Below are 19,295 nucleotides of genomic sequence, written 5' to 3'. Positions count from 1 at the left end.
CTCAAGAGATTGTGTTGCTTTCGATCAGGCTTGGACTTCATGCGTACCGTCGCTCCGTGGCTATAGAAGCCACATCCGGAGTCTGGTCAGTAGTCGTCCTTGGGCAAGACGCCACACAGCTACGCTCAAAGATAGATACTTTCCATCAGAACCAAGCAAGTTTCTCTCGTCATTGAATGAGCACATCTCTAACGTGACTGCGTAGTCAACCTTTGCCCACAGGCACATTTACGTCAGTTCGGAATCGCGATCCACGTTGACTCTCAGCGGACCTCCGTCTGTCTTGCAGTCCTTCCTGTCCTCCGCGGCAATGTACGGTGTACGGAGCATATCCCTTCCCATATATACCGCCTTCCATGCGTCCCATCTCGCCGCTCCAGATGTTGGCGCAATAATCGGTACTTCACCTGTGTTCACTACCAGGATTCCTCAAGGGACTACGCTCTTCTCGCCGACTACTGGATCTGCCTACGACGGCGAGACTCTGTACGAGTTCCTGCGACAAGCTCTTCATGACATCTTCCAAGAAAAACTCTTCCCGTCAAAAACCCTCGATTCAGCTCTTCATCGTTCGTCGGGCTCGAAGCTTTCGGTTCACGTGTTCGGCCCTTCTAACGCGGGAGGCTTCCTGGAGAAGTCCCTCGCTGCGTCCGGATTCAAAGATGCGAAGGTCCAATTATCTGAGATTGCCGAGACTGGTGAACCCCAGGATGCCATTGCCATTGTTGGCATGTCTGGTAGATTTCCTGGTGGTGACAACCTCCAGGCCTTCTGGGATATTCTTGTGCAAGGGAAAGACCTCCACAAAAAGGTGAGAAAGACGTCGAGCTTTCCGTTACACCTCTGAGTATCATGTATTGACGGCTTCTGCATCCATTGCATAGGTGCCCAAAGATCGCTTCGACGTTGACCTTCACTGCGATCCAACCGGCAAGACCCCGAACTCCACCCTCTCTGCTTTCGGGTGCTTCTTGGACAAACCAGGTTACTTCGACAACCTCATGTTCAACATGTCTCCCCGCGAAGCTGCTCAGACGGATCCATGCCAGCGGCTGCTGCTGATGGCAGCGTACGAAGCACTTGAGACAGCCGGCTACAGATACGACGCCAAGCCGGATCAAGGCAACGTCGGGTCCTTCGTAGGGCTTACGACGGATGACTGGCGAGAGTACAACATTAGCCAGGAAATCGACATGTATTTTGTCACAGGTGGTCTTCGTTCGTTTGGCTCGGGAAGACTGAACTACTTCTTCAAGCTCGAGGGGCCTTCGTATGTCCTCGACACCGCTTGTTCTTCCAGCGCGGCATCCATTGAGCTGGCCTGCGCTTCGCTCCTTGGTCGTGACTGCGACATGGCTTTGGCTGGTGGAGCCAACGTCATGACCGGTCCGAATCTCTGGGCAGGCCTCAGTCGAGCTGGCTTCGTCTCCCCTACGGGCTCCTGCAAGACTTTCGACGAGACCGCCGATGGCTACTGTCGCGGGGAGGGCGTTGGCATTATTGTTCTCAAGCGTTTGGAGGATGCGATCCAAGCGGGAGACAACATCCAGGGCGTTATCAGGGGTATCGCGACGAACCACTCGGCGAACGCCCTGTCCATCACGCAGCCTCACGGCCCAACGCAGAAGAAACTATACAACCAGGTTTTGCGTAAAGCCAATCTGACACCCGACCAAATCCAATACGTCGAGATGCATGGAACCGGAACCCAGGCTGGGGACGTTACCGAGATGAACTCGGTCGTGTCAACGTTTGCATCCGGTCGCGAACCTACGAACCCTCTCTACGTTGGCGGCATCAAAGCCAATGTCGGTCATGGCGAAGCAGTGCGTATATCTCAAACCCTTTCCATAAGTTCAAAGCGTGCTAACCTCTGCTTTCTAGGCAGCTGGCGTTACTTCTGTTATCAAGGCACTGATGATGTTCCGGGAGAATGCCATACCTCCTCACGCTGGGATCAAAACTAGAATCAACAGCAAATTTCCCCCGCTGGAGAAAGCTAACATTCACGTTGCTCGCGAATTGAAACCTTTCATGACCGACAAAAAACCAAGAAGAATCATGATCGGCAACTTCGGCGCGACTGTAAGTTTTGGGTTTCATCTATCTTTGTGTTATTGAATGTGGCACTAATAGCGACGCACAGGGTGGCAATACTTGCATGGTTATCGAAGAGCCGCCTCGAAGGTCTATCGTCGGCAAGGATCCTCGCAACGTCCAAGTTGTTACAGTTTCGGCAAAGACCCGATCTTCGCTCAGAGGCAACAAACAACGGCTCCTCGACTACCTTGTCAGGTATCCGAACTTAGGACTCGAGAACATCGCGTACACTCTGACCGCACGTAGGTCCCATCAGCCTCTGCGCTCATCATTCTGCGCATCGAGTGTACAAGGCCTCATCAAGGCACTTTCCTCAGACCTTGGCAGGACCACCGACGTCGTCAACAGCGTCGGCCAGGGCTCCATTGTGTTCGTCTTTCCGGGACAAGGGGTTAAGTTCTTCGGCCTTGCGAAGAATCTTTATGGTTCATGCCCGCAGTTGCAGCAGTCGATCTTGGAACTCAACAACATCGCCAAGACCCTGGGCCTGCCGCCGTTCATCGATCTCATTCTCAGAGAACAGTCGAACGGAGCCAGCCCAACGCGCACACATCTCGCCATCGTGGCTCTGGAGATTGCAATCGCTCAGCTTCTCAAGTCGTGGGGCATTGTTCCCAACGCCGTACTCGGCCACAGCTTGGGCGAGTATGCGGCCCTCTGTACAGCAGGTGTGCTGACGATCGCCGATACTCTTCTCCTCGTCGGTCGGCGGGCTCAGTTGGTTGAGAAGCTGTGTGTGAAAGACACCCATGGTATGTTGGCGATTAGTGCACCTGCGCAGAATGTCCAGACTCTCATCGACGAGACCCCCGGGGCGGGCATCGCCATCGCCTGCTTTAACAGTCCCATGTCGGTTGTTGTCAACGGTAAAATGGAGGCCTTGGAACGCTTCCGCACGACGCTGAGAGAAGGTAATTCGATCAAGTCGACCTACTTATCGACTCCTTACGCATTCCATTCAGCCCAGCTCGACCCCATGCTCGACGCCTACCAGACCGTGGCCAAGTCTGCCCAGTTCTGTAAACCATCCATTCCGGTGGTCTCGACTCTTCTTGGGCGGGTGGTCGACAAGGAGGGTGTCTTCTCGGCCTCTTATCTGGCCGAGCAGACTCGCAAACCGGTCCGTTTTGAAACGGCGATCACGGCGGCTCGTGATGCTGGATACATCACCAACAACACCCTGATTGTGGAGGCCGGGCCCGGCGCTATGTGTCTTTCAATGGCAAAGTCCACACTCGCTGCCCCCTGCAAGCTTCTTCCGGCGTTGCAGTCCGCGAGCTCTACTTGGGAGGCTCTTTCTCAAATTGTCGCGGAAGCTTACACGAGTGGCGTCTCCGTGGACTGGGCAGAGTTCCATCGTCCTTACAAGCCCAGCTTGTCCGTCTTGGACCTCCCGACATACCATTTCGACCTCAAGGACTTCTGGATCCAGTACCGCGGTGGCGTTGCAGCCCTCGAGAGAGACATGAAGGCAAAGTCCTCGCAGGGTTCCCAGAGTCCCGGACAGGCGTCCTTGGGCACTTGCTTGCACCGTCTCGAGTCCGAAGACATCGCAAAGGACAACGGCACGGTCGAGTTTTCGGTCGACCTCCAGGAGCCGTCTTTGCGCAAGTTGATCGATGGTCACAACGTCGTCGGCATCGCACTCACGCCCAGCGGCGTTTATCAAGAGATGGCTTGGAGCGCAGCCCGTTATCTGCACGGTCAGATGAGCCCGGGTGGTTCAGATGCGCAGATGGTTTTGCAGAAACTTGACATCTTCTCGCCCCTTTTCCTGGCACAGTCGAAGAGCCCGCAGATCGTCGCGGTCCGCGCAACTACCAAGACAGGGTCCAACACCTTCGTCGTCACCGTCAGCTCGGACAAGGACCACTCGCGCTGCGAGCTTGTCATTGCACCTCCCCACCAGACGCAAAAGGACGAATGGAAAGCTCGACGAGCCCTAGTCGCGCCGAGATCCGCCGAGCTCATGCAGCCCACATCTCAACATCCCGTGTACCGGCTGTTCAAGCAGATGGTGTACAAGATCTTCTCTCCCATCACGGACTACTCGAGCGAATACTGGTCCATCAACGAGGTGTTCATCGACCAGTCTTTTACCGAGGCTGCATTCAAACTGGATCTGCGCGAGACTCCGGCCGGGTCGTCTTTCACCTACGACCCCTGCTGGCTGGACAGCATCGCCCAAACCGCTGGCTTCCTGCTCAACTCCAATGCGTCCAATCCGGCAGACGTGGTTTACATGTCTACCGGTTGTGATACCTTGAAGCTCAGCAACGAGCTGACAGGCGGGAGGCAGTACCTCTGTTACGTCCGCGCGGAGATTTCGGACAACGGCAGCAGTGTGGTCTGTGAAACGACCGTCTTTGACGAGACCAGTGCCGTTGCCATCGGCGAGGGTCTCAAGTTCAAGCGGGTGAAGAAAGCCCGCCTCCGCCAACTGCTTGGCTTGCCTTCGGCAACACAATCCGATCCGGTCAAGAACAAGGCTGCCCCGCCAGAGCAGAAGATTGCCGTCGAGAAGGAAGTCAAGCAGCCCCGAGTGACCAGTGACTCCACCGATAAGCCAACCGCAAAGGTCTCCCGTCGCGAAACTTCGGACCACGAGCAACTCTCCGCCGTACTGAAGGTTATCAGTGCCGAGGTCGGGACTCAGATGGAAGACGTGGAGAACCACACCACACTGGAGGACTTGGGCGTCGACTCCCTCCTCACGGTCGCCATCACCTCCAGACTGAAGTCGGAGCAGAACATCGAACTGCCGGCAACCCTCATCGCCGGCCCGACCACGATATCAGAGCTCATTGCCTACTTTGACGATTCGACGGCGGATATCGTTGACGAGCCCACCGACGAGAGTGGCGCCTCTACCCAGGATTCACCATCGTCCGCTATCTCGACTCCGCCGACTTTGCCAGTCGCCGATTCCCCGATATCTGGCATCCCAGGCCTCGAGGGTGTCGACATGAAGGACATTCTTCTTTCTGTCATCGCCAAGGAGAGCGGGCTTGATCCGAGCGAGATTGGCATGGACACCTCTCTCGCTGATATCGGCGTCGACTCTCTCATGAGCATTGCCATCATCGGAGCCGTGAAGGAGCAGACTGGAACCGAGCTCCCGGCTTCTCTTCTCGCGGACTGCGCGACTGTATCCCAAGTGGTCCGCACTATTGCCAGTGACAATTCCCAAGGTCCGTGATATCCCTCGAATTCCCCCGTCACCATCTGCAAAGGCTCACTCTCGCTAGACGACTCCACCCTTTTTCCGTCAGAGGACCTTCTTCCCCAAGTGGTCCTTCCGCCGGTGAAGCCTTTTAACCCTGAAGAGTACCACAGCAACGTCGTCCTCCTCCAGGGTCAGCCGCAGAGCCAACAACGCCTGTTCCTCATCACAGACGGCTCCGGTTCGGCAGCGGTCTACCTCCACCTCCCCAAGCTAGCTCCGAACCTGACAGTCTACGCGCTTGAAGCGCCTTTTCTGGGCAGAGCGTCTGAGTTCACGGGCAGCATGGAGCAGATCGGGTCCATCTACGCGCGCGCCATCCGCTCTGTGCAGCCCCACGGGCCCTACATGATCGGCGGCTTCTCCGTGGGCGGCATGTTCGCCTACGAGACCCTGCGCCAGCTCGTTGAGAGCGGCGAGCAGATCCACAGCTTCCTCGTCTTCGACGCCGCGTGTCCGAAGAAGCTGCAGGGCATCCCGGACGTGACCGTCGAGGTCTGCGAGATGACGGGCATCTTCGACAGTATTTCCGAGACGGACAAGCGGAGGCCCCTGACGCTCGAGCAGAAGACGTACGTCGCGGGCTGCGTCAAGTGCGTCATGAACTACGACCCGGTGCCCCTCCCAACGCATGCCAGGCCGGTGCACACGTTCATCATCTGGGCCCGGAACGGGTTCTTCGACAAGCTGTCTGACAAGGTCATCGAGGCGGACAAGATCCTGACGGCCAAGAGCGGCCTACAGAAGGAGGCTAACCCGGACTGGATGGAGTGGTTGACCGTGGAGCGTAGTTCGTTTGGTCCTAGAGGTTGGGATAGGTTGGTCGGGGATGTTGAGACGTTTGTCGTCGATGGTGATCATTTCTCCATCATGATGCGTCCAAGGGTAAGAACCCCCACCCCCGAGACTTTCGCACCAATCTTGTAAAATGGTTGACTAACACCAACGGCACTCAGATCACCAACGAAACGGGACCTCTGGTGCAGAAGTTGGCCAAGAAAATGGTATCGACGCTGAACAAACCTCGGCAACCAACGCAAGTTGCCGAGTCCCCCGTAGCGCTTCAAAAGATTCGAGACACGTTCAAGAACTCAACTGATCTCGTCCTCGGCTTCTCCGACGAGGCAGGATGCTCCGGGTTCTGGGACGAGGTGTTCCCTACCCAGCAACAGTTGGTCCTCGCCTTCGTCACCGAATCGCTGGCCCGGATGGGCCGCAACCTAGACGCGCTGGCGCCCGGAGAGGCTCTGGAAATCACCAACACTCTCCCCAAGCACCAAAATCTGCTCCAGATCATCTACAAAATCCTCCAAGACGGCGGTCTGGTCAAGTCCCAGCACGGCAGGTTCCTCCGAACCTACCAGCCCGTCGACAAGATACCCTCGTGGGCGATCTACAACCAGCTCATCCGAGACCACCCCCTCCACAACAGCGAGCACGAACTCCTCCAAGTCGCGGGCTCCAAGCTGGCCGAGTGCCTCACGGGGGCGATCGAGCCGCTCAGCCTCATCTTCGGCAAGAGCCGCGGCCTGCTGCAGGAGTTCTACACCAACGCGCCCATGTTCGTGGCCGCGTCCAAGTTCGCCTGCGAGATCATCGGGCGCGCGTTCGCGGGTGTTACGTCCCGCGTCGAGATCCTCGAGGTCGGCGCCGGCCTCGGCGGTACGACAAAGTACGTGCTCGACAAGCTCGTCGAGAACGCCGTCCCCTTCACGTACACGTACACGGACATCTCGTCCTCCTTCCTAGCCGAGGCGAAGAAGAGGTACGCCCACCTGCCCCCGGGCAGCGTCGATTTCGTGCCGCTGGACATCGAGAAGACGCCCCCCGAGAAGCTGTGCGGCCGGTTCCACGCCGTGCTGTCGTCCAACTGCGTCCACGCCACCAGGAGCCTCGCGGCGTCCTGCGGCAACATCCGCAAGCTGCTCCGCCCCGGGGGCTTCGTGGTTCTCGTCGAGTTCACGACGAGGCTGTCATGGTTGGATCTGGTGTTTGGGCTGCTCGAGGGGTGGTGGCGCTTCGACGACGGGCGTACGCATTGCTTGGCTGATGAGCACTTGTGGGAGTCGACGCTGAAGGCTGTTGGTTTCGAGAACGTGCTCTGGTCGGACGCTGAAGGGAACGATAAGCCGAATCCTCAAACTCTCGTGGCTTTTTGAGGTTTGACGTACACGAAACTAAGCTCTGGTTAAAATAATTCTATCATGTAAATTAATTGCGAAACTGTAGTCCTTTCCTTTCCCATCCGCTATAGCACGAATCAGATTGACACAATCTCTGTCTTACACAATTCTGCCAGACTCGAACCTCGGCTTGCCCCGCGACATCGTTTCCGAGTCTCCCAAAGATTACCATAGAAGTGAATTGAAAGTTGCTATAAGAGAAATTGTTCTTCATATTGCCGTGGTCGGCGCATTTCCATGGGGATGGACACAGAAGCGCCCGTTTGTACTAGGAGGGCATCAGATAGACGTAGACAACGCCCAGGAGATCGCTGCTTCCCTGTAGAGTGGCGTGAATTGGAAGGCCCAGGTAATAGCATGTAAGGGATAAGAGACACTTAGACCCCGATGTCTTATTTGTCACCCGGTTTTCTGGAGAATGAAAGCCTCAATAGAGCCATTTTCCGCGGTTTCCCTGCCCTCGTCCACTCAGAATGTGGGTTGAATACCATTGTATTCTCAGCGCTTGTTGGAACACTCGGACGTTGAAGAAGATCCTAGATAAAACGAATCCGTGATTGAAGGACTTGAATTCATGCCCTGGGAATGGACAAATTTGCCAGTTTAATATTCGTTACGCTTGCTTAAGACCCTCTGGAATGTCGCCATAGGTCTGGTGAGTGCGTTCTGGGACTCACATGGCCTAGAAATATCAACGTCCTTAGAAAATGAAGAATTTCTCAGGATGTCGCTCCTACGGGTGTAATGGTTTTGTAGCTGCAATCCTTTTTTGGTACGACTGTTTGGTTTGGAAACCCCATTGCTGTGCTGTTTCTGCTCTCAGGAGACAGCATCAAAGGTTGAGTTCTTTCTTCCCTTCTGAAAAGTCGCAAATAGTCCCCAAGCCTGTATTTGTGTGTTGTTTGGTGACACGAGACCCTGAATGAGGAAGATATCCGCAGCCATTATCTTGGATCACCCCTTGCTCCTTTTGGCGAACGGGAAACGACAAAGCAACCACCGACGGCACAGGTATAAGACCAACATTGGCTGCCCGAGAAGTCGTATTGCTCTACCATCGACATTTTTCATGCACACGCGGCATTTCCTCTTTCCTTCACCCCAAATCCTCTCACTGGAATACCATTGAAATGCCATTCCACAGACCAAACACTCCCTCGTCTCGTCAAGGCAACCGCGCCAACCCCCCTACGCCGATCAAGACCCATCGCCAAACCAAATACACCAAGTCAGGTCATGTGCGGGTGCCCACCACCACAACCATCCCGTGGACCACCGAAATATTCACCCCATCAACCGCTCAGTCTGAGGCCTTTGACGCTTTCCCCGTGAGCCCACAGTCGGCGCGCGACGCGCAGTACGGCCCTCCAGGAGACACGCCTCATCCATTCCGTCGGAGGGCCGTGCCATCCACGCCTGCCAGTACGCCTGTCATGCCGGCGACAGGAAACCATGGCATTGAGGGATGTCAATCTATTGACGGTGTACTTTCATCGCCATCCAGGTGGTCACCTAGATCTCCCCAGTGGCTGTCTTGCGGCTCCATCACTGGGACTCGCTTTGGGTCGACTTCTTCTGACATCGCCGGGGGAAAGCCAGGCAGAACTGTTTCAAATGCGTGGATGGCCTTTTTGACGATAGGGGCACAGGTATTACTTTTGATCAGTGTGGTTGGTGCCTTGTTCATATTTAACCCGGCTGTCAACATGACATCCACCGGGTGAAACATGTCAGTGCTGTTACTCTCACGAATGTAGACTCCCCGGGATTTTGTTCTTTGATCATTTGCTTCATACCGATCATGAATATAGAACGTATTTTCCCCCCAGCGAACGGTCTCATGCAATTATTGTCATGTACATCTTGAATATTTGCCGATTACACTGTCATGATGCTGACGAGAATACTACTTCCCTCCTCTAAGCTGTAAAGAAACGATGCTAATCAGGCCTTGGTCGTTATTATAACCCTCTTGTAACGTCTAATTGGGTGTGGCCCTTTCTTCGTGCGAACTTGCAAGACCACCTGCCATTCTTTGCCATCCGTAAAGGCGCTATCTTCGACCGACACCTCAACCCTTGAACCAAGCGTGACATTCGCAAATCCAGCTTCATTCAGAGAGAGCACGCCGTTTGTACCAGAGGGGGAGGCGAGTGGCTGAATGGAAAGGCCACTTGGTTGCGGCGGGTACACTTGTGCTGCGGGATATTCAAACCACTCAAAGTCGAGCTGGCTCAAGTCCCCAGGATGATCGGCGTCACAGGTGCTTTCCCCATTCAATATGATTGACTGATTGGCCTTGAGGTCGAACCGCAAGACTTCAGGGCCTGCAGAACCATTCACGTTGACCAGAGGCGGGTGAGCTACTGCGCTGGCGCTCTGGTTTAGGGTCCATTGCATCCGCGCGGCAAAGTCGTCCTGCATAGCGTCTCTCCAGCGCCAGATCGTCGCCTGAATACTCGAGTATGAAGTCCCATCAGACAATGTGAGGGCATCCAACGAGTTTCCATACCAGTTGATGCCGTCAACATCGACCACCTGAGAGTATCGGCCTCCCCAACCGCCTAGTTCCGGCTGCTCGGTAGCAGACAGACCATTTTGAATGAGCCACAGGAAGCTTGGTGTATCTCCTTCCATGTTGAACTCGATCAAGGGATAGGTTGCGCCCAGAGGCCCAACGCGGATGTTCGGGGTGATCCACTCGTCTGTGATTTTGGTGGTGTTTGCCAGTCCGTTGGCGTTGGTGTTTACTCCCGTCCAAGTCGCGTCTCCAAATTCTAGGAAACCATGCATGCTAGATATGTAAAAGATGTCTGGCCACTGAGATTGAATCCATGTGCCAGTGCCGTCTTGATCTGAGATCGCATAGACCCTGAGTCGTGACCGCAGCAGCGCAGCTTCGCTTGGAGACTTTTCTGCGTGTATGTGCCGAAGAGCCTGAGCAAGAGTATTGGCGCCACCCCAAAGGCTCACATGCAGGGGATCTGACGACTCCTCGAGCTTCTCCATGAGCAGTTTTGCGCCTTCGCTGAGTGTGGAATTCAAAGCCTCCATTCCGTAAACCTGACAACCGCATGATTAGTTATTATCCTTCCCTTGCTCAGAAAGCTGGTTGTGAATGGAGTACTTACCGTGGGCCCGGATGTAACTAGGGACAATAGCTCGTCTGAGCTCTTGAACTGAAAATCCGCAGAGACATGTTGATTGAGGTTGCCAACGACCATGCCGTACGCGTTGACGATTTTCTTCATCTCTTCGGGATGGGTAGTATTCCTCAAAAAGAACGATGTTGTCGCGCAAAGCCCGCGAATGTCAATTTGATTTGAATACACAAGCAGGCGAACCAACGACATGGAGTCATCTGGCTCGTTCAGGATGTCCGAGAGGATGAAGACGCGCGGTTTCGGGAATGAAGGACTGCCGCATTGAATCGACTCGGCGCTGACCGTTGTTATGATGTCTTGTGCCCAGAGGAATGCAGAGAGCAGACACAGCAGCGGAGTGCGAAACATCTTGTGAAGCTGGTAAGAGAACGTTGTGTGTGTGTGGGAGAGACGAGCTACCAAGGACGTGGAACGCACACGCTCTTGTAAATATATACGACCAGACACTTTGGACAGCCCATTCTCACCGTAATAAGGTAGCTCTGTGCAGGTGATGAGAGCCGGCTTGCTACAAATTGGGAAATCGCAGGCATCCATATCCTATCGGCTTCTGCAAGGGCAAGTCGAGTTTTGCCTAGCTGTTGTCACTTCCGCTATCTGGGGTGGTATCCCGTCGGCTCAGGAACCAACAACCAGATAGTCCGAGCCGACTTATTGATCATCTATTGCACTGAATACCGGCTGCAGGAAGAAATGACTGCATCATCTCTTGGAAGAGGAAATCGCTTCCACCGCCGTAGTCCACGTGGACCGGGATTCATGTGCCTAATGTTTCCACTTCAGGAAACATGTTTGCGAGGGACCTTGGGGAGCGGCTGGGGACCCCGCGATTTGGCATTCAGATGCGATCTCACTCCCCTAGACTGTGGAGAAGTCGGAGATAATGTGGCCGACGTTGTGTTGATCGCTCTCGGGTTTTCCGACGAATCATGGAATAGCCGGCCGGCACTTTCAACGGCTCTTGTTCAGCATACGTACAAACACTGGTTGATTGGTAGGCAGTTTATTTAGAAATGAACCCTTTGGTTAAATCGTTCTTATTTCGAACTAGGCTTTGGGCAGTTTCTCGCCCGTCGCAACCAACGTCACTTACAGAGTTGGTATTCCGAGAACTGCTTTACAGCGCTGGAGTTCCACCCTGCCCATGTGCATTATTGGTAATCATCCCACGGGCTGCGTTCATTTGTCTCATTTTCTTTCATGCGTGGATGAGCAAAAACAAAAACTCCGTCAAGCTCTCGCATTTCAGCATGTCTTAATCCTCGGTGGAGAGGCTCGGTGTAGGTTGCTGTCACCGATCGGCCCCGCGTCCATACAGGGCTAGCAGCTCGCGCTCGACCTCGGCATGCCCATTTTGGGTGGCAGTGGAGTTGTCGTTAGTCAGCTTCTTGGCGAAAGAAATGGATTCCGCTGGGGACAGAATTTATCTCCATCTAGGAATCCAATCTCGACGTCGAACAACATCCAGGAAGCAGACGTTGAAGTGCGCAGAATGGCTGGAAACAAGGCGGGCGCAGACGATGCGTCTAGGCGCTCAGTGGGGCCCCGCGTCGTGTACTTGACGCTGTACAACACTGTTTTCGCGTGCCTATGGGCGTCTATCTTCATCAGCATCGTTGCCAACATCCCCCACGGCAAATTCGCTATTTTTCAGGCGACAGAGCAACGGGCGAGATGGGTTCAGACGTTCACGTTGATTGAGGTGGTGCATGCTGCTGTCGGTGAGTGACATGGGCAGACGAGCCGGGACGAGGTTTAAATGAGCTATTTTCTGACGAGTGCCATCGGCTAGGTCTTGTGAAGTCGCCCGTAGGCACGACGGCACTCCAAGTTGTTGCCCGTACTATCATTGTCTGGATGGTGTGGTTCAGCTTCCCGGAGAGCACCGCATCATCTAACGCATACCTCGCGCTTGTACTGGCGTGGTCCGTTGCAGATTTCGTTCGCTATGCGTACCTGACTCTGAATCTTCATGGCAAAGCAACATCTAGCCTTATCTGGCTAAGGTAAACACGCCTGCATCTGTAATCTGGGACTTGGGAAAGCTCTCGTGTTGACCACTTTGGCTTAGATACTCCCTCTTTTATCCACTGTACCCCATCGGAATTGCGTCCGAATGGTGGCTATTGTACAAGGCCATTGAGCCAGGTCGTCAAGTCAGCACTGCTATCCCGCCAATCTTCTACTTCTGCCTATGCTTGTATATCCCTGGTACGTCATTTGGTGGCCCAATTCCTTGAGAGTCTTTCATCTAACATTAGTGAAGGGTCTTACACAATGTATACGTATATGATCAAGCAAAGAAAGAAGACCCTCTCTAAGGCTTTGAAAGCCCAATGAAATGTCGAGTGTGGCTCATATGACTTATCTTTAAGTCCCGAACCTACACTCCTACTGCAGAGATTTTCCCACAGAAAGCCCCTTCATGCATTGTCATTTAATACAGTCGTAGCTCCCATAAGTACTACTACAGACGCAACTGGCGGTGACACCACCTACACAAAAGCGAATACGAATACGCATCACAAACCTGCGGTGTGCCTGTACAATCTGAGTTGAACAACAATGGTCGAAGCCTTCGGCCTTGTGATGTAACGGTTCGACGTAAAGCGAGATTCTAGCACGCCCACTCGGGCTGTTCAATTTCTTGACTGTCCCCGCTGACTAACAAAGCCCCTGAGACAAGTACGGTCTTGCCACAGTCGATAGCTCATCACTGGCTCAGCAAGTGTGAGTATATGGAGTTCGCGCATGAATCATGTTTACAGATTACAAATGGGCATTCGCGTATCGATCACGTACCCGGTTCCATCGTTTTGATGTCAACTGAGGACTAGCTATGGCCATCGGAGAATTCTTGCCGGGAGCTACACGTTGCCGTCGGCCGGTCCAGCTGGATGCAACTTAATTAGATGCAAGTATTGATCATCATACCCGATTCGTAGTAGGACGATCCGTAAGCAATCAGGCATTCTTGTCCTTGCAGGTGGTCTTAGCTGAGCAATTTGACTACTTTATCCGGCACCTAGGGGCGTTCCGACCCCGAGGATCGTCAGGATCCACGGCCGACCCCACACGCCGCGCCAAGTCGGCACCGCGACTCGCCCGAGATGCCCGTCCGTGATGATTCTAGCCACGTTTCAAGTCATATAAATATTGACATTCAAAAGCGAGTCTCTAAGAACTATTTCTCATAGTACCTATCTTACAGACATCATCTCTATCATCACCCGCCATTTAAAACGCAAAAAATGGGCTCCCTTACGAACAGGTTCGCATCCGCCGATATCATACGGCGTGAACCGTCATCTGGTCTCTCAATCTTGGTTGTCGGTGGTGGTATTGCCGGGCTCGGCTTTGCTATCGAAGGATATCGAAAGGGCCATGATATTCGTATTATCGACCGACGACCCAACTTCGACGACTACGGTAATAATACCGAAACAGCGCCCTTCTTCTCAAAATCTTCTCGCTAAACAAAAGTCCAGGTGACATTATCGGCATTGGGGATTCCGTGGTACACACTATGAAGCAGTGGCCTGGCTTTCTAGAAGCTTGCTACCAGACGCCATTTCCCAGATCCTATGATGCATACAAATTTGACGGAAGTAAGATTGGCAAGCTTGGGGAGGGCCTGGGCATGAGCAGGTCGGAGTTCCATTCGCTGCTGCATCAGTATGCTCTCAACATCGGCATCCCAATTCGCTATGGCGCGAAGGCGGTCGACTACTTTGAGACTGAAGACGAAGCTGGCGTTGAGCTTGAAGACGGAGACAGGATTTCTGCAGACATTGCTGTTGCTGCGGACGGCATTGGTTCCAGATCGTGGCGATTGATAGCCGGCACCAAGGAGCAACCTATAAGCTCAGGCTTTGCTCTGTTCAGGAGCACGTTTCCTGTTGAGTTGGCTTTGAAGAATCCCTTGGTCGCTGAGGCTATCGGGAACATTGAATGCGTCAGCCGACTCTTCTTTGGCTCGGGAGCTCATTTGGTCATGGGGAAGACTCCCAAAGATATGATATGGATGCTTACCCACAGGGTCAGTCGATGCTTCATTAACTAGCCGTGCTTTTGGCATGTATCCTAACTGATAATCGGTGTTTTAGGATGACGGGAACGCCCAGGAGGACTGGGCCAAGCCTGCTGACCCGAAGGATGCTCTGCCATATGTGGAAGGGTGGGCACCTTGGATACAAGAGATTATCAAAATGACGCCCAAGGATGGAGTTGTGGACTTCAAGCTCATGTGGCGCAATCCGAGGGAGAAATGGGTCTCTCCGAAGGCCAGAGTTGTTCAGATTGGCGATGCAGCTCACACCTTCTTGCCCACGTCGGCGAGTGGTGCGACCATGGCACTCGAGGATGCGTTCTCTCTGGCAGCTCTGCTTCATCGAAGTGGAAGGACCGATGCACCTCTGGCCCTCCGAATTCAAAACAAACTCCGGTTAGTCTATACATTTTCATTAGTCGACTTTGGTCTTTTTAGCTAAACGTTTCAATCGTCAGGTTCGAACGCGTGACTTGTGCCCAGAAGATGGGGTTCAAGAATCGGGAGAACTTTCACAATACGGACTGGGATGCTGTGGCCAAGAACCCATCATCGATTCTCAAACAGGTTGATAGATGGGTTTCCGAACACAACCCTGAGCAGTACGCGTACGATAGTTATGATAAGTGTTCAGCTTACATTCTCTCCGGAAAGCCATTCCAAAACACGAACACGCCTCCGGGACACACCTTCAAGCCATGGACGGTGGATGAGCTTCTGGCATACGCTGAGCGAGGAGAGAGAATCACGGATGACGGAGATTGGTCGTGAGCGATATTTCAGAGCATTGACCGCGATTAAAAGTCAAGATTGTATAAGGACTGGCATATTACCTAAATAGAAAGACCGACATTAGAAAGTATCATTAGATTAGAACATAGCATGTCTTGCATGACGTTCTGCACGAGTAACCGTAAGTGAGACACAGCCTAGACATCAAGAACGACACGGTCGAGTAGGTTGCAAGCACGACGACTTCTGAAGGAAGCAGGGGCTCATTCGTATCCAAAGCTGAAGCTTCCAAATATGACATCGATGGTGGAGTTACAAAACGACGGCAGGTGCAAGGGCTCAGCTACATGGAAAGATGCAACTCGGGCTGTCTCCTGCTTGCCTTGCAGCTGCAGCTTCCCATTCGACCGATGTAAGTACCTAGGTTGACAACCTACTCATTCGACTTCAAGCCACCTTGATCACCGGCATTCATTTCTTCCCAACTTCATCGCCCAGCTACCTCTCGCTTCTTTAGTGTTCCTCTTCATTTCTAGCAAGCAGAAGTAATCATGACGGACCCCCACACCCGTCAATACTCCCACCTCGGTGGCACCACCACTGAGCTCCTCGAACGCTTTGCTGTTTCTGAACTCTGCAAAGGCTGGCCGGTCTACCGCGATGCCAGCGAATGGGCCAACTACCGCTCCCTCTTCGCCGACGACGCCATCGTGTGGACAAGTGCGCGCGCTTTCCCTCCCCCGTGAAAAAGTCTAACACCATAGTTACGTGTAGCTTGGAGTGGACCTCAGCCCATCGAAGACTTCATCCGCATCTCCATCAGTGGGAAAGAAGTCGGTGCCTTCATCATGCATCGCGAATGCGGTACCCTTGTCGAACTCAATACTGAAAAGAAACGCGCTGTCGGCAAGATGAAGGCTACGATCACGCAGCGGTTCCAACACCCCGACGGCTTCGAATACGATGTCGACTGTGACTGTCGCTTCATGTTCTTCTACGAAAAGACCACAGATTGGAAGGCCGTCTTCGTCAAGTTGGTCTACGAGAAGGACAAGTTGGTGCCTGTCGATGGGAGGGTACCATCCTTTGCCCCTGAGGTTTTGGCCAAGTACCCCCAGGGCTACAGGTATCTTGGCGCGGCGCAGAGCACGCTGGGCTATGACATCGACTCAGACCTAGTGACGGGCAACAATACTGCGGGCATGTACCAATCGATTAAGAGATGGTTGGAAGAGCCGGCGATGTCTCGTTCTTTTCGACCAGAGTGATAGTTGAGCAGACAAGAGGGAAGACCCTCGAGGAGCAGCAGTCTCTGGAAGACATACGGTACCTGGAACCTAAATTCAAACAATACCATTTACTGGCAATGCAAATTGATGCGCCTTGTCTTCGCCTTCGTCCTCACCTCTGTGGACACTGTCGCCGCTCTTGGCCATCGGAGCGTTCAATTGTAAGACTGCTCGGTTGATCTTGCCGGTATCTACTAGACTTAAATCTTTCCGTCCATCCCGCCCACAAAATGATAAAGATGTGGCGCGAGCAGGTCAGAAGAGGTTTTCACGAGAGAAGCTCCTCCATCACTGGGCCCTGATTCATTCTCGTTCCACAGCCAATGTGGTGATTTGCATTATATCTATTTCAAGGCGGTTTTGACAATGCTCGCTACGTTCCATGCGCCGAGTAATCATTAATCCCTCCACCATGCAAGAATTGAAAGTGAGGCCCCGCCGTTCCAGTACGCCAGACACACAGTACCCAAGCCCGCTCATGATGCCCAATGATTCTTTTACGTATGCCCTATCAGACGTTCCAACATATACATGCCCGTCCATCGCCCATCTCTTACAAGACCATCCATGTCAAGATGACGCTTGACACTATCGCAGCGAAGCTGGGGGACGATATTGAGGCTGATGACCCAGAACCTGCCGACGGAAGCCCCGACGTCTCTGGAGAGGCGCCGGTTGGGAGATTTGATCCTGTGCCGGAACCTGTGCCGGAGCCAGACCCGGAACCAGATCCGGAGTTTGAGCCGGTCCCGGCACCAGTGTTAGGCACAGTAATGGTACCGTTATTGACCGGTGACGTTACGGGGGCACCGGGACACAACCCCTTGATGGCAGGAATATCTTCTGGGCGGTTGATAGCCATCGTCCGGGTGCCACAGTTGACGTATTGAGCAAGGTAGGCAGCATTAGTATCGAGATCGAACACGGCTAAAAGGGTTTGTTAGCGGGATTCTCACTGAAAATTATCATGCTTCCAACGTACCATAGGCTGAACGCAGGAAGGTGTCGCCCAGCAGCGTGAAATCCGAATTCGGAACAATGCCAAGGTAACAAACCGGCGGGCTTGTGCGCAGCTCACGAATCATCTCCTTGTATGGCACCTTGATCTTCATCCCTTCAAAGTCGAAGTCGACAGTTCCGTTGAGGTTGACCAGAGTACAGGAGACGGGGTAGAATCCATTAGCATCGAGACCCGGTGAGCCAAAATCGGACGCAATCGTGTTCGCGATATCCATAGGTAGCAGGGTGAGAGTAGCTCCGCTGTCGAGGAAGACAGGCATGTTGCTGTTCGGGTAGTATCGTGTTCGTCCGCTCGGCGGGGTGATGCTCATCTGGGTCATTTCAACCCAGTACCGCGCAACACCATCAGGAGACTGGTCGGCAGGAATGATCGGTAGGCGAGCCAGAGATCCAGAAAACTTCGAAGTGTCGATTCCACCGAAGATGATGGCCCCTTCCTGCTCATCCTTTGATCCCAGAGCCAGACTGAAGGCCTTGGTCTTAGTAACGTTCTGAGCCGCAAGTTCGTCGATGAGATTCTTGTAGCGCGTGTTGACACCTTCACCAGCACCAATACCAAGGATACCGGCAAACTGATCTTCCGAGCTCGTGGCCACACCGAACTGAACATTCTGCATCGTCTGCCGTGACCCAGCGAGGGCAAGGTTGTCGCGGACATAGGTGATGTTGGCGGCGCCAATGCCGTAGCGCAGCGTTTTCGTCGTCCGCAATGGAGTAACGGTCGATGATTTGGCGGTGTCGTAGAAGCCGACGGCTTCACAGAAGCGTTGATCGGAGGCGCTGAGTATGCTGCAATCCGGGTTCACCCACAATTCGAAGGACCCGGTATCAAGCTGGGCGTAGACGGGTTGTGGGGGCGTGCCGATGTTGACTGATTGTTGTTAATCCACAAACACGGTTCTTGGCAATGTTTAATATTAGAAGAGGGGTTGCGGTAGCTTACGTTGCGCGTAGTATGCCACGTCTGAACGGTTGGCGAGCTTCGCTTCGACTTGTCGGCTGAAGACCCCACGCTTCGTGGAGTGGATGACAGGCAAGGTGACGAAGGTAGCCTTCATGTCGACTTCATCGTCTACCGGCAAGCCTCTCATTGAAACCGGAGGCTTGAGCTTTGGGGCAGCGGGCAAAGCCTCCAGGTCGTCAGTGAGGATGTCGTCGAGCAAAAGCTTCCGCGGGCGGTTCCCATTCACACGTCTCCTCCTCAGCTTCGAAGTCACCGGTAGCGTCATCATCATCGTCTCCGAACCCTCATCCACCGGTAGAGGAAGCCCTCGCGGGGCAACGTTGTCCTTGGCATCGTGCTGCGTCGTATAAGGAATGACGGGAAGAGTCATAAAGGCGCCAAAGTCTCCGTCATCGGTTGGTAGTGCAGGCCATGCTTGGGTGCGGGCGACTAGCGAGAGGGCCAGTAGGGCGGAGGAGAGTAGCGCCATTTCTGGCGCCGGGAGAGAGGGTGGAAATTCGGGCTATCGCGGTCGTCGCCACATGGGAACTATCTTCAAAGAGGCGCTCGGGGCGGGTGTTGAAGTTCACCAG

The 19,295-nt window shown here is 53.7% G+C and overlaps 6 protein-coding genes across 6 annotated transcripts; 4 read left to right on the top strand and 2 right to left on the bottom strand.

The window, feature by feature from the left end:
• Positions 1 to 6,324: 6,324 nt before the first annotated feature.
• Positions 6,325 to 7,482, top strand: trt4 (Non-reducing polyketide synthase trt4; the record flags this gene model as incomplete). The annotated part of the gene is made up of 1 exon (XM_036633772.1): positions 6,325 to 7,482. The coding sequence occupies one exon, from the start codon at positions 6,325 to 6,327 to the stop codon at positions 7,480 to 7,482; it is 1,158 nt and encodes a 385-aa protein (XP_036500929.1).
• Positions 7,483 to 9,450: 1,968 nt separating this feature from the next.
• Positions 9,451 to 11,018, bottom strand: CGCS363_v001922 (uncharacterized protein; the record flags this gene model as incomplete). The annotated part of the gene is made up of 2 exons (XM_036633771.1): positions 9,451 to 10,569; positions 10,638 to 11,018. 2 exons carry the CDS (start codon positions 11,016 to 11,018, stop codon positions 9,451 to 9,453), a joined length of 1,500 nt encoding a protein of 499 aa, XP_036500928.1.
• Positions 11,019 to 12,162: 1,144 nt separating this feature from the next.
• CGCS363_v001921 (putative very-long-chain (3R)-3-hydroxyacyl-CoA dehydratase) lies at positions 12,163 to 13,010 on the top strand (the record flags this gene model as incomplete). The annotated part of the gene is made up of 4 exons (XM_036633770.1): positions 12,163 to 12,391; positions 12,463 to 12,676; positions 12,742 to 12,881; positions 12,937 to 13,010. 4 exons carry the CDS (start codon positions 12,163 to 12,165, stop codon positions 13,008 to 13,010), a joined length of 657 nt encoding a protein of 218 aa, XP_036500931.1.
• A 911-nt stretch (positions 13,011 to 13,921) lies between these two features.
• Positions 13,922 to 15,489, top strand: fsr3-2 (FAD-dependent monooxygenase fsr3; the record flags this gene model as incomplete). The annotated part of the gene is made up of 4 exons (XM_036633769.1): positions 13,922 to 14,099; positions 14,159 to 14,709; positions 14,777 to 15,114; positions 15,177 to 15,489. 4 exons carry the CDS (start codon positions 13,922 to 13,924, stop codon positions 15,487 to 15,489), a joined length of 1,380 nt encoding a protein of 459 aa, XP_036500930.1.
• A 512-nt stretch (positions 15,490 to 16,001) lies between these two features.
• Positions 16,002 to 16,718, top strand: CGCS363_v001919 (PEP2-like protein; the record flags this gene model as incomplete). Its single annotated transcript, XM_036633768.1, has 2 exons — positions 16,002 to 16,170; positions 16,225 to 16,718. The coding sequence occupies 2 exons, from the start codon at positions 16,002 to 16,004 to the stop codon at positions 16,716 to 16,718; spliced, it is 663 nt and encodes a 220-aa protein (XP_036501813.1).
• Positions 16,719 to 17,292: 574 nt separating this feature from the next.
• opsB-0 (putative aspartic-type endopeptidase opsB) lies at positions 17,293 to 19,192 on the bottom strand (the record flags this gene model as incomplete). Its single annotated transcript, XM_036633767.1, has 3 exons — positions 17,293 to 17,666; positions 17,722 to 18,630; positions 18,703 to 19,192. 3 exons carry the CDS (start codon positions 19,190 to 19,192, stop codon positions 17,293 to 17,295), a joined length of 1,773 nt encoding a protein of 590 aa, XP_036501814.1.
• Between the last annotated feature and the right edge of the window lie 103 nt (positions 19,193 to 19,295).

The sequence above is a fragment of the Colletotrichum siamense genome (genome assembly GCF_013390195.1).
Source record: "Colletotrichum siamense strain Cg363 chromosome Unknown KSG_Cg363_contig01, whole genome shotgun sequence".
Lineage (NCBI taxonomy): Eukaryota > Fungi > Ascomycota > Sordariomycetes > Glomerellales > Glomerellaceae > Colletotrichum > Colletotrichum siamense.
This window is presented reverse-complemented; position numbering and strand designations above follow the sequence as displayed.